The sequence below is a fragment of the Dasypus novemcinctus genome, chromosome 29, assembly GCF_030445035.2.
Source record: "Dasypus novemcinctus isolate mDasNov1 chromosome 29, mDasNov1.1.hap2, whole genome shotgun sequence".
NCBI classification, from domain to species: Eukaryota; Metazoa; Chordata; class Mammalia; order Cingulata; family Dasypodidae; genus Dasypus; species Dasypus novemcinctus.
The window spans coordinates 20732807-20746678 of NC_080701.1; the positions used below are offsets into that span (position 1 = coordinate 20732807).

General features: G+C 42.6%; 2 protein-coding genes across 3 annotated transcripts in view; one reads left to right on the plus strand and one right to left on the minus strand.

Moving 5' to 3' along the window:
- ASH2L (ASH2 like, histone lysine methyltransferase complex subunit) overlaps positions 1-4794 on the plus strand; it is a 47583-nt gene extending 42789 nt beyond the window's left edge. For both annotated transcript variants that reach the window (XM_004469369.5, XM_023591981.3), the window contains exons 13-16: positions 1320-1412; positions 3101-3199; positions 3900-3959; positions 4059-4794. In XM_004469369.5, coding sequence (XP_004469426.1) covers positions 1320-1412; positions 3101-3199; positions 3900-3959; positions 4059-4166 — 360 coding nt within the window. In that variant the 3' untranslated portion in view covers positions 4167-4794. The remainder of the gene's footprint in view (positions 1-1319; positions 1413-3100; positions 3200-3899; positions 3960-4058) is intronic.
- Positions 4795-5652: 858 nt separating this feature from the next.
- On the minus strand, positions 5653-12030 carry STAR (steroidogenic acute regulatory protein). Its single transcript, XM_004469370.4, has 7 exons — positions 11664-12030; positions 10446-10559; positions 10001-10128; positions 8714-8872; positions 8405-8589; positions 7737-7830; positions 5653-7217 (listed from the first exon to the last, which is right to left on the minus strand). Exons 1-7 carry the CDS (start codon positions 11725-11727, stop codon positions 7104-7106), a joined length of 858 nt encoding a protein of 285 aa, XP_004469427.1. The 5' UTR covers positions 11728-12030; the 3' UTR covers positions 5653-7103.
- Between the last annotated feature and the right edge of the window lie 1842 nt (positions 12031-13872).

Below are 13872 nucleotides of genomic sequence, written 5' to 3' on the forward strand. Positions count from 1 at the left end.
ATGGACAATTGGGCTGTTTCAGGTTTGGGACTATTGTGAATAAAGTTGCATGAATAGAGTTGCTGTGAACAGTCTTACAAATCATTTTGTAAACATGTTTTCTTTTGTGTCAATACCTAGAATTGAAATTACTGGATCATAGAGTAAGATATATGGTTAGTTTTACAAGAAATTGTCAGTCTCCTTCCATTCATATCAACGATATATGAATTTTAATTGTTCCACAGCCTTGTCAACATTTGGCATTCTCTGTCAACTTAATTTTGGCCATTTTTGTGTGGTAGTTATATCTCATGGTTTAAGTTAGCATTTCTTTGACTAATGATATTGAGTATTTTTTCATATGCTTCTTCTATCTCGTATTGTGAAGTTTCTGTTGAAATATTTTGCCTGTTGTTTTAATTGGGTTGTCTTGGTTTTGGTGAGGGAAATGAGGGGTTGAGGGACATGGTGAAATGGAGAGATAATCTTCATTTTATATTCTGTATCTTTTGGGGTTTTTTAAACATGTTTAATACGTGTATGTACTAAAAATAAATTTTTAAAAATTAGTGTAAGATATAGTTAAATGGACTTTTGGAGCCAACAAGACAATTTAGGGACCCAAAAACTACCTGTGGGAGGAACTGGGGAAGTAGGAAGGAAGTGGTGATGTTAAAGCTGACCTTTCAGTGGGAGCTGATGTGGCTCAGAGAGTTAAGCATCTGCTATCCACGTGGGAGGTCCCAGGTTCAGTTCCTGGTGCCTCCTAGAAAAAACATACAACAACAAAACAAAACAAGCAAAACAAGTGAGGGGACCAACTCAGGGGAGCCAGTGTGACTCAGTGGTTGAGTACTGGTTTCCCACATGTGAGGTCCCGGGTTCAATCTCCCAGCTCCCAGTACCTGAAAAAAAAAAAAATAGCTAGTTCTTCAAAATTGTTTTTATGGAATAAGGAATTTTAGGCCAAGTAAACTTGTTTCTTTCACTAAGATTATTGTGTGTGTTGGAGGGGGGGTGAATCTGTGGATTAATTTAGCCAACTTCATGGGTATTTTTGTTGTGAGAGTGGATATATTTATGTGTGTGTGTTTCCTCACAGATTTTCTTGGTGAAGACTTTTTGGAAAATGCCATCTGGTACTTTTAAGAAGCACATAGTAACTCAAAATCTAGCAAAGGCAGTTCAGTAAAGGCTTTAAATTTTTGTTGGAGTATACAAGGACTCATTGCTATTTGCATGACTCTGGCTTTTAAAAAAATTTTCATGGTGATATAGCTGATGCTTCAGTATACCTTTTATCTTTTTCTTTTTTTATTTCTTTACTGGTTTTCAAGGCTTTGATAAAGTTTAAGAGTTACTTGTATTTTGAAGAAAAAGACTTTGTGGATAAAGCTGAGAAGAGCCTAAAGCAGACTCCCCATAGTGAGGTGAGTAATAGTCATATAAACCCTGGAACTAGAAGACATTGAAGATTTGGACCAACTGCCTGATAATAGAAGTGAGGACAGTGAGGACCAGAGAGGAATAAAGGGATTTGCTGAAAACACAGCTAGCCAGTAGCAGAGCAGGCAGTTTTGTATTTGCTCTGTAGTACCATACTGCTACTTTAAGGGAAATGACCAGCCTTTTTTTTCTGAGCTTTCCACAGAGAAAAGAATATAAAAACAGCACCCTAATAAGGAAATCTGTGAGAGATTGAGGAAGCAATTGAGAGATATTTTTTCTTTATCAGGGGGGAGGTATTAAGTGCGCTGCAGGACAACTAGCATAGAAGAGACCTTGTCGTGTAGCCCTGAGGCACCAGGAGCTGAGGCATCAGCATCCTCTAGAACTTCCCCTACCTCAGGGTTATTGGAAAGATGTCTCCCCAAGGTGATAGTGCAGTCAAAGAAGGGCTGGCATATCTGGGCAAAGCACAGGGGCCAAAAGTCAAGGGAAAAGAAGGAAAGAAAGTTCTGAGCTAGAAACATTTTTTCATAAAAATACATTAAGGCTGCATGGGACAGTAATAGAATGGAATGTAGGAAAAATAAAGAAACTAGGTTCCAGTCATTTTTAGGAAGAAAATAGTAAAGGGAAATAGTTAATAGATCTAAGGATGATATAGCCAGGGAAAAGAAAGCTCTTGCTGGGGAAAAGGGGCAAAGAAAGCTGTTTCAGGAAAAGAAGTCTTCTGAGGCGGCGGACTTGGCCCAGTGGTTAGGGCATCCGTCTACCACATGGCCGGTCCGCGGTTCAAACCCCGGGCCTCCTTGACCCGTGTGGAGCTGGCCGACGCGCAGTGCTGATGCGCGCAAGGAGTGCCGTGCCACACAGGGGTGTCCCCGCGTAGGGGAGCCCCACACGCAAGGAGTGCGCCCCATAAGGAGAGCTGCCCAGCATGAAAGAAAGTGCAGTCTGCCCAGGAATGGCGCCACACACACAGAGAGCTGACACAGCAGGATGACGCAACAAAAAGAAACACAGATTCCTGTGCCGCTGACGACAACAGAAGTGTGGACAAAAGAAGACACAGCAAATAGACACAGAGAAGAGACAACTGGGGTGGGGGTGGGGAAGGGGAGAGAAATAAATAAATATTTTTTAAAAAAAGTTTTCTGAGGTCCATATAGAAAGAGAGATTGAGAGAATATTTGGGATAATTGGGAGAAAAAGGACAAAATTAGGAGTCAGAGACAAAGCTAGAAGATTTGAAGAAATCTTCAAAATAGAAATGCAGATGTTGGAACCTGAGGCAAGGGAAAATGATAGTGAACAAATAAATAATATCATTCCAAGGTACCAGTGGAAGACCAAATTATTTTTTATAAATACATTGTAAGAAATAATAGAATAGAGAACTGATAGAAATAGCATAGAATTGAGAAAGCAAATAAATCTGAAGACCAACTAGAATAGTGCATGTAAACATGCTTTAAGAAATCTGAAGTTGTGTGTGTATATATGTATACACACATATTATTACACAAGCTGTACGCTATTGGGATACATTATTATCAGTGGTATGGTATGGTGGTAGCATTTCTACAGGGTTCTCCAAGTGAGTTCTCTTTTTTCTTTTTTTGGTTTATTCTGTTTATAAATTCTGAAGTAAAGCCACTGCTTTTTGTTTCAGATAATATTTTATAAAAATGGTGTCAATCAAGGCGTGGCTTACAAAGATATTTTTGAGGGGGTTTACTTTCCAGCCATCTCTCTGTACAAGAGCTGCACGGTATGTATCAAGTCCTTCTGTGAACAGAACTTGAAGAAAATAGGTCAGTGGTTGTGATGAAAGAGCCATTGATCGAGTTCTAGAAAGAAATCTCAATAGACCTAAGAGTGAGATGGGAATGTTTTGCTCCTTTTACTGTTTAGTCCAGGAACAGTTGGGGACTTTTACGAAGAATTTGCTTAGATAAAGATCATGTATTTGGTGTGATCTGTACTTTTCCTTTGACTACACTGTGAGATGAATGTTATTTTTTAACGTGAAAGAATATATAAAGTATATACATATGTAAATTTAGTTTCATATTTCCTGATAACCTACTGTTATTGTATAGGAACGTTTACTTATATTGATTTTTTTAAAAGTATTATATAGCATGAAGAAGAGAGAACTGTCTTCAATAGGGCCTGTTAATTTTGTTTTTAAGTAACTGAAAAAATAATGGTTTTAGTCTGTCAGTAGCCACTAATGAAATGAGCAAAGTAAGGAAATCTTTAGGATGTAAACAGAAATCCACACAGGTCTATTTTATTTACCTTGTTCTTGATAGGACCACTTTTAGCCATATTAATATACATCATTCATTCCAGTTATATCCTGAGCATCACAGCTACATTTAAAGATTAAAATTTTCCATGTCGAATTTACTTTTCCAATATTTTCTTATGTTTTTTCATGTCTGCTTGAACTGAATTTATGCCAGGTTTCCATTAACTTTGGACCATGCTTCAAGTATCCTCCAAAGGATCTCACTTACCGCCCTGTGAGTAACAAGATGTCAGCATTGTATTCTCAGTGTCTGTTATTTCCTGCTGTGGTTATTTTAATCACCCCATTTCCTTGTTTCTCGTTCTTCTTGCAGATGAGTGACATGGGCTGGGGTGCTGTGGTTGAACATACTCTGGCTGATGTCTTATATCATGTGGAAACAGAAGTAGATGGGAGACGGAGTCCCCCATGGGAACCCTGACCAGATGATCCCTCTTTCTTTCTAGACATAGACTTCTGGGGAGTAATACTGAGTGTATTTTGTTTCAAATGTTCTCCCTAAGATGCTGCAGAACACCACCTCTACTTTTAGCAAGTTGAAAGACTGGGGTGGGAACTGGGGTAAACTCCCTATCCTTTAATGCTCTATCACTTTCAGTGAATGCTCTTATTTTGTGTACTATATGCCAACAACTGCTAGCCCCACAATCCCATAAACTCCCTGTGAAATTGGTGCTGTGCCACATACTCTGTCAGGTGGGTCTTACTGTTTTTTCCCTAAGGATTTGAATAATCTTGTCCAAGTAGGTAACTTATTGAAAGATGTTTCCTTCTGTGGGTATTAACTTCATCCCACCTGATGTCTAAGGAAGTGGTTGGCCGGTTTCTGAAAACGGCTGAAATCAATGGCTGTACATTCCAAACCAATCTAAAAACTGTTTCCTTTTTTATGAGTTTGTTTTTGTTATTAGTTTTGAAATACATTTTTGAACACTGGGATCTCCTAAACTAATAGGTCTCTAGAACTGTAGATGTGAAAGGACTTGCTTGCAGCTTTAACAAAGTTGGAAATTCTTCCCAAATAAAACTTTTTTCAAGTTTGTGTGGCACTTTGTTTCCCTCTCAAGTTGGATTCCTCCTGATGACAGTTTCAAAAATGTGGGCTGTATGAGGAAGGGAAGCAAGTATTGGAGGGAAGAAGATTATATCTCAGTCTCTCTCCTATTGCTTCTATTATAGCCAGGCAAATCACCCCTGTTATCCTGTTAAAATTGGTCTTTCAAGGAGGTGAAGAAGAATTTGAAAGGGATAATGGTTTCCCTCCTGCTTTTCTGTTTAAACATGAATGGTGGTATGTGCAGGTTGTTTTCCTGACTTGCATAACTTCTTTTGCTTAAAGGCAGTGTTCAGGATACTGAAAACTAGAATGTGAGAATGAGCTTTCCCTTAGAATCCCTTTCCGGTTTCCCTGTCTTCCTTTTTTCATGTGAGAAGAAGAGTCAGTATTATGCCAAATGCAGCCCTCTCAGGATTGCCCCAAAGACACCTGCACATAACTTATCCAGGTAGAAAAGTTGTTCACCATGAGGTAGGTGATATAGTGCCACAGAGTCGTCATATTCTATACCTGTGGCTCTTCTGAATATCTTAACTCTGGTTTTCCTGTTTAAGAAATTTACCAAATTTCAAGTGAATGTTGGTATCTTAACAGAGTAGCTTTAAAATTCTTTGTAATATGAATTGCCAAATATAAGTTGTATACCTTGTATCCACACTTAAATTATAAAATTAGATTTTTTGCCTATTTTGTTTTCATAAATAAGTTATAGAAGTAATGATTTTGCCAGTTTACACTTCATATTCAAAATGTGTATGTGTGTGTGTATGTATATGTGAGAAATAAGATTCATTTGAAGGGCTCAAAGAACACTCTTCATATATTCCTATATAGTTTCTGTAAGCATAGCACCAGTGACAATTTGTTTTATTCCAATGTAAAATTAAAATATGTACCAAAATATCTCCCCAGAGTCCACAAAGATACAGTTACATGATTTGAAGAGATAAGCCAATTTATAACCATGTTTATTGAAAGCCCATTTCTTTACTGTCAGCCTTTTCTCTTTTGAAACCAGAATGTATATTTCTTTACTTATCTGTTACAGAAATATTTCTACAACTATCCCCTCTCTGAAGCTCCCAGAGAGATAAGCAATAATCTCATCTGTGCCAAAAATAGACTACTCTAAGAAACAGAATGAATAATAAATACCTCTCTTTGTTAAATTTCAATACATTAATAAATACCAGTGTTCCCACTACTACTAATCTCTTTAATAAATATGCTAGAGCCCTATTTCCAAATGATCTAAATCATCGTTGTCATTAGAATTAGAATGGAAAAGCTTCAGGTGGTAATGGTTGATTTTTCATTCTACTTACAAACTTTAGCTAAGTAATCCCATCCCACCTTATATTTTTAAATATGTTCTATAAACTCTGGAAAGGGTATTTACTACCACACACCCTTTCCAGCCACCTCCTCGCCCAACATAGTAAAATATTAATCTATTAAAGCAGAAAAGTTGGAAGTCTCGAGCTGTGCTGAGAGCTGTGGAATTCTCTTAGAACTAAATATCATAAATAATAGAAATATTAATGAACTGATGTCGTAGACTGAACTAAAGATTCAGTCCTCTTTTTAGGTATAAACTATTACTGTTGGGAAAATAAACTATTTTTGTTTAACTTCATCTTAGTATTTCTATGCTTTCACATTTGGCACTTCATTCCTTTTAATTAAGTAAGTGTTTCTTTATTTTGACTGGTGCTCATGGAAGAAATAGGGGAACCAGTCTAATGACTAGTTTTGTATTTTTCCATTAAAACAGTTATAGATTTCTGGAAAGTACCTATTGAGGGGAGTTACTTGCTGCTTTGGTGTGGCTCTCTACTCACTTTTGGAGGACCGAAGGGTTGCTTGAGCCTCCTTTGTAAGGCTCTGCTTGGTCCAGACATGCTGCCTGCAGGGCAGGGAGTTCTTAAGTCCATGAAGAGTGAAGTCCCACTCTCTGTACTTAGCACCCCCCACATCCATGTTGGCCATAGCATTTTAAGATATTTTTAGGTGGGCAAATAAGGACCCAGAAAAAAAAGTTACACAAATATTTTGGGAGCCTTCATTTCACAGCTAATCACTGAATGAAGTGAGAAGGCTCTTCCTGATTACCTAAGAGCCTCATCTGAATTTTCTTAGTAGATAAGATTTGACCAAGCTGATTCCCAGTATCACTTTTTACACAGTACCACCCCATCCCACTGTACCCAGGTGAAGATCTTAAACAGATTTTCAGGCTTTCAGCCTGATGAGCATGTACGCAACTGCAAGTAAGTTCCAATGGGATCAGCAGGCTGGTCTTCAACACCTGGCTTCAGAGGCAGAGCTAGACTCCATGTGCTTGCGCAGATGGTTGGCAAAGTCCACCTGGGTCTGTGATAGGACCTGGTTGATGATGGTCTTTGGTAGCCATCCCTGGAGTAGAAGATAAGAGAGTTTGGCCATCTTGTTGGGTGATGGTTTACTCTAGACACCTCTGTACCCTATCGCTAATATTATGGATTGTATGGGGCTTAGTTTTCCACTCTATTTAGAGTTGACCACATGCAAAGGCTGGAGGACTGCATTGCCATCCTGATGTTAAAACAGTGTCAGAAGCACAGGATTTGCTGTCAAGATAAATTTCAGCCCTGTCTTCCCATCTGTGTGACTGGTCAAGTTACTTCACCTTTCTTAAAGATCTCTGGACTAAGTTTCCTTCTCTCTAAAATAATGGTTAATACAGAATTTGAAACTTGATTTGATGGGTAAGAGGGAGCTATTATAGACTTGAGATTATGAAATATCAACTAGGCTGTCACTCGAGTCTTTTCCATTTCCCACACTCTGATTCTCTGAAAATGGAAGGATTCTTTCTGTTCCATGTGGGATAGTATGGAGGAGGTAGAGCCTATTTTTCTTACTACCCACTGAGCCACCTCCCACACCCCTCACCTTGAGGTCGATGCTGAGCAGCCAAGTAAGTTTGGTCTTTGAGGGGCTTCCAGCCAGGGGATGAAGCACCATGCAAGTGGGACCCTGTTCAGCTCTGGTAAATGAACAGAAATAATCACGAAGACAATTCAGAGTTCACTCTTACGCTTCCTGGTTATACTAGCCATGTTTCTAGAGCATTTTATCTTTTTCCACATCTTCATCAGAGAAGTACCTTTTGCCAACTAACTCATCAGAAAAGATTCTGGTTGTAGTTGAAGATTGTGGTTGTAGCTGTTCCTCTTAGTTGCTAGATCATGAGAAGGGGAAAAGGGCTAAGGTGGTGACCAGAGCCCTCAGGAAATTCAGGTAGCAGCAAAGTGAAATGGATCGTTTCAGTATTTTAATCACCAATACATCTGTACCAGAGCATACCAGCTGAACCTCAGCCCCGTCCTTACTTAGAAAATTGGTAAGGTTCTTAAACTTTCTTGGAGGGTCAGAAAAAACTTTGGCTGTCTAAGGTAGGGCCAATCTTGTCCTTCTACCTTGCCTTGGAAAATGAGAATCTTTACTTCCTTTGTAAAAGGAAGCTGAGGATGGGGACCAAGGCTTGGTTTCTTCAAACGGGATTCAAACCATCGCACACGTGGTGGAGAGGGGAGCTTTGAGCCTGCTGCCAGTATTACCTGATAACACCTTTCTGCTCAGGCATCTCCCCGAAGTGTGTGGCCATACCAGCCAACACACAAGTGGAGCCGCGGCGCTTGGCACAGCGCACACTCACAAAGTCACGGGGCCCCACAAGGTTTCCTGCCGATTCTGCAGCCAATTCATGAGTGATGACTGTATCTTTTCCAATCTTCTGCAGGATCTAGTAAGCCACAAGGAAACCAGAATCACTACTCAGCCATGCTAGGGCTAAGTTATCACCCACAGTTTAGGTGGCTTCTTTGGCTCTCTTAGATCTCTACCGCTGACACCTATACTCTTCTCACCTTGATCTCCTTGACATTGGGGTTCCACTCTCCTGTTGCCTCCATGTGTTCCACAAGCTCTTCATAGAGTCTCTCCATGGGCTGGTCCAACACCACCTCCAACCGGAATACCTTGCCCACATCTGGCACCACTTTACTCAGCACTTTGTCTCCATTTGCCTGTGAGGGACACAAAGCCCCAGGATAACAGAGAAAAATACTCCTAGCCTAGGACACAGACAATACCAGGTAAGGTAGAGAGGTGAACAGCAAAAAGAATCCCAAGTTAAGCATGAAGAAGTCTGGGGGGTATTTCTCATTAAGATAGAGTAGCTAATTTTTCCTGCTGCAAGCTTTATAAGTCTGCGGAAGACTGAGAAGTAACCTGTCTGCCCCCTGGACTCTTGTTGGTAGATGGTGGTAGTATGATGGGACCAAGTGAAAAGACCCTTATTTGACCTTACAGAAGCTCAAGGATTTTGAGAGGCAAACCTGAGCATGGAGAAAGTCTGGTTGACACCCAGCTCTTTAGATAAACAGAAGATTGAATGGGATCTTAGAGGTTTTTTAGTTCAGTACCTCATTTCACACAAGGAAGATGTGGGGCTCAGAATTTTCAGTAATTTCCCAGGTACCCTAACTAAGTAGGGTGGGCCTAGATTCCCATTTCTTGACTCCTAAACTCGTAAGTAATCTTTTAATTCTATTACTCTGAGAACTTGGGGAGGAGACATTTTACCTGAACTTTGGATGTTTGGTAGCATGCAGGCTTTTGCTGAAGATCAAAGCCACCACAGTCTCAAATCCTAGAGCCACTGGCCTCTACCATGGGCCCTGTTACTGGCTCCCAGTGATGGGCAGCACTCAGGAGCAGAGAGCCCAGAAGGCCTTGGCCACCTCTGTGTTCTTGTCCATCTCTTGTAGGATAAGCCCAGGCTGTCCTGAACTGCTTGGCCACAAGCAACACAGGCTGAACAACACAGATCCTCCACCCTAGTACTGGGTGAACCCAGGCCCCAGAATGACGAGGCCTTTAATGCCCAAGGCGGCCTCGTTGCGTGGTCTCTGCTGAATGGGTGTGCAGTGTATTGGGAGGGTAGCTGAGGCTGCAGGAACAGGGTTTCTCAATTGGGATTCTCCAGATGTCTTTGATGGGGGAGGAAGTGTTTGGAAAGAGAAAGTTCTAAAAATAGTTGCTACCCAGGAACTACTGCATGAGATAGGAATCCTTGAGAAGAACAGGGATCTCAGCTAGAAGAGGGCAGTGCGACAATGAAGAGCTGGGGGTTCCTCTACCCCTACCCTTACCTGCTGGTTCTCCTTCTTCCAGCCCTCCTGGTTGCTGAGGATGCCCAGGGCTTTCTGCATGGCCTCCTCCCCCTGCCGAATATATGCCATCTCCTGGTCACTGTAGAGAGTCTCTTCCAGCTGAGAACCTGTGTACACACCAAGGAAGCAGCTTCTTTCCAGTCCCCTAGCCTCCCACCACTTTCCATCCCTTTGAACTTTGGAGCTGCTGTTCTTTCCTCTAAAGAGCCAGACCACAGCCATACATAGTCCAGCCTGTAGGTCAAGTGGATTCTGCAGCAGCAGGTGAGAGGGAGGGGGGCAGGATTTGGCCTTGAGGAACCCTATTCTCATCCTCCCAAAATAAATTGAGACAGGGGGAGAGGGGTGGGACCATAACCACACACTCAACTGTGCCCTGGGAGCCTTCTGCTCCTGGCAGACGTTCAGAAGCCTGGGTACTTACCAAGCAGAGAGCTCCGACGCCGAACCTGGTTAATCCATGCATTAGGGGCCGGGCCCCCCAGTGCCCTCCGGTTCAGCTCCTGGCCAATGGCCAACATGGCTTGGTGTCTCAGTCCTGCAGGAAGAGAAGGAAATCATTGCCCAGGAGCTGGGAAGCATGAACATTCCATCCCCTCTTCTTGTCACAGAAGTAACGGTCTCAGAGAAGGGAAGTGGCTTGCTCAGGAACACACCAGTTCCTAGTAGAAAGTCAGCAACAGCCACCCCCAGCTCCCAGCCTCTTGACTACAGGCTGCCACCATAGCCCAGGTAGTGACTGCCTTCCGCCAGCGGTGGTCAGGCCTGCACCTGCCTGCGGCAGAGGCTGCACAGACGCCTGCTTGAGGTTCCTTCCCAAAGGGGAGAGCAGCTTTGTTCCAACAACCAGAAAAATCCCACTGCGGAAGGAGAGTAAAAGAAACCCACTCCTTGAGGTTTTGTACTTGCCATAGTTAGGATCCTTTGCATGAGTAAAATGCTCAGTGTGCCCGTGGAGTCTAAGCCAGATAAGTCTTACTGATTTAGAGAGAACTGTACTGCCAGGTGCAGGTTGTCTAAGTGTGGCTTCTCCCTAAGATGTAGCTAGTTTAGTCTAATATAATTAAGTTTTGTACCCTCCTATGGCAGCAGCAGATTGACTCAAATGGATCTGAATTAGGTCTTTAGTAACTGGATTCTGCCTCCTCTTAACTGGACAATGATAAAAGTGCCATACTTCCACCCATATTCTCGACCTTGTTCTTCCTCAGACTTAATCCTTTTCTTCTTTCCTTGCTCTTTCCTGCCCTTGTCTCAGTCTTGCCAACACTGCTTGTTGGAGTCAAGGCTTACTTCTACTTCTACCGCTATGGCCAAGGCTTTCCTAGTCTCCTGGTGCCAGCCTTCTCCAACTCTAGAGGAGGGCAAAGTCATGAATAGTTGAAGAAAGATTGGCCCCTGATGGGGAGACCAGAAATTACAGAACCCGGAAGGGATGGGGCCATATTAGCATTCAGCCCAATTTTTTACATGGGAAAACAGGCCCAGAGGGAAAGAGACTTGCTCAGGCTCACTCAGTAAGAGGCACGGCTAGGATCAGAATTTGGGTGACCTCACTGCTGGTCCAGTTTCCCCTAAATCACAGTGCCTGAGAGCTCCTAGTCAACACCCAAAAACCCTCCTCCTCTGCCAGCAGACTCACCTTTCATGTTGCGCATGTGTCTGTAGGAGCTGCCGGCACACAGTTTAAATGTTGCTAGTAGCATTGTTTCCTGGCAGGAGAGGCAGGTGTGGTGGTGGTGCTGCCTCCGCTCTCAGTGTGCCAGCTGCTGTCCTCCCTGAGCCCGCCAAGGTCTGCCCCTGGGTCCTGCAGCTGCGGCTGGGGCCCGGCGCGCTCTGCGTCTTAAATGCCCCCAGCTGAAGGCTGTGCTTCATCACTGGAGATAAAAAAGCCATCTGTCACTGTACAAAGGAAGGGGTCAAGGATGCAGGCATTGCCTCACACCACTGCTTTGGCCGTTTGTGGGGAGCATGTTGGGGCAGGTCACAAAATGGAGAGTTGTGTCAGCCTGGATGGAGGAGAGAGAGAAGCAGCTGAAAGCACGGCAGTTTAGAAGAATGCATACAATCGTAGACAACTAGCACCTCAAAAAGCACTTGGGGTACTATCTAAAATCAGATTTCTAGCTTTCATCCTTTGAAACCTCAGGTTTAGTAAGTCCGGAGTTGAGGTTCAAAAACCTGCATTTAAAAACTGAAATTTCCAGGTGATTGAAATGCAGGTATTCTGTGGACTACATACTATACATTTTTTTCCTATTGCTTTTCTTTAATTTTTTATTGTGGTAACATACACAATGTAATATTTCCCGTTTTAATCCCGTTTATACAATTCAGTAGTGTTAGTCACATTCACAATCTTGTGCTACTGTCACCCCAGACAGAAACCCTGCACCCACTATGCGTTAATTCCCCCTTCTCCCACCTCTATTTTATATTTTGTCTCTTAAGAATTTGCATATTCTAGATACTTCATGTAAGTGAGATCATACAATATCTGTCCTTTTGTGTCTGGCTTATTCCACTCAACATGATATCTTCAAGGTTCATCCATGAAGTAGCACACATCAGAACTTTATTTCTTTTTAAGGCTGAGGAATAGTCCATTGTATGTATATAACAGATTTCGATTATCCGTTCATCTGTTGGTAGACAATTGGGTTGCTTCCACCTTTTAGCTATTGTGAATTATGCTCCTATGGCCATTGATGTATATCTAAGTTCCTTCTTCCAGTTCTTCTGGATGTATACCTAGAAGTGGGATTGCTGGGTCATGTAATTCTGTACTTAACTTTCTGAAGAACTGCCAAACTGTTTTCCACAGAGGCTGCACATTTTATATTCCCACCAACATAGGAGTGTTCCTATTTCTCCGTATACTCCCAACACTTGTTGTTGTTGTCTGTTTTCATAAAAGCCATTCTTCAGGGTGTGAAGTGGTATCTCATTGTGGTTTTGATTTGCATTTCCCTAATGGCTAATGATGTTGAACATCTTTTTGTGTTGTGCGCTATACACTGTCCTTACAGATGAGACTGAAGTCCAGAGAGTGGAAGTGACCTGTTCAAGGTCAAGTAGCTGGTCATCAGGACTGGGACAACGTAATTCCTCTGACCTTCCTTCCATCCATCTTCATAGGATTCCTGGACACTTCATATGTTCAACTCTTTATTTATTCATCCATTTATATAAACAACCTTTACCAAAGTCCTCTTCTGAGGCAGTTCCTTCGTGGCTTCCTCTCAGAGGCACTGGAGTGAGGATGATACCTCAGGGCCCAGTGGGGACTTAGCCCTGTAAGCTCACAAAACAGACGGAACTGCCCATTGAAGTAAGGAATGGGGATCTGGGCCTGGACAGCCCCCTGCCTCCCTCCTCACACTTTCCCTAAGTAGCCTGGGCTGGGCAAGATGTGCCATAGGGCAAAAAGAAAAGACAGTGTGCAGTAGGCTCACCCCAGTCTTTCTTTTTGGGATCCCCATGCTGATAAGCTGGGACTCAGGAGGCAGCTGAGTCTCCTCTGCAATTCCCACACAGACCACCTAGTGAGGTGATCACCTTGAGGGAGATCTCTCCCAGACTGACAAAAGCTTTTCCTTCAAGGGTGACCTCAGGTTGCTCTTAAATCAGATTCACCTGGCAAGAATGCTGAGGGTAAAGAGCATCACACTGTACTTGTCCCTGGCCTAGGCTCTGCCTTGGGTTTGTGGGAGAGTTCTGGGTCTCACTGCCTGGAGGTAAGCAGAAGATGTGAAAATGGGGAGCAGTAGCAAGTCTCCACCCACTCTAGCTCTCCCTCACTCCCGAGAGGATAAAAGTAACAGAAGTCTGCTCAGAGCCAAGCCATGTGC

What these genes read in the sequence shown, in the direction of transcription:
- STAR (XM_004469370.4), bottom strand. Translation starts at nt 11,727, where the DNA reads ATGCTACTAGCAACATTTAAACTGTGTGCCGGCAGCTCCTACAGACAC. An exon ending in ACACATGCGCAACATGAAAG is followed by an intron (nt 10,560 to 11,663) that starts GTGAGTCTGCTG and finishes CTCTTCCTGCAG; the next exon opens with GACTGAGACACCAAGCCATG. An exon ending in GGAAGAAGGAGAACCAGCAG is followed by an intron (nt 8,873 to 10,000) that starts GTAAGGGTAGGG and finishes TGTCCCTCACAG; the next exon opens with GCAAATGGAGACAAAGTGCT.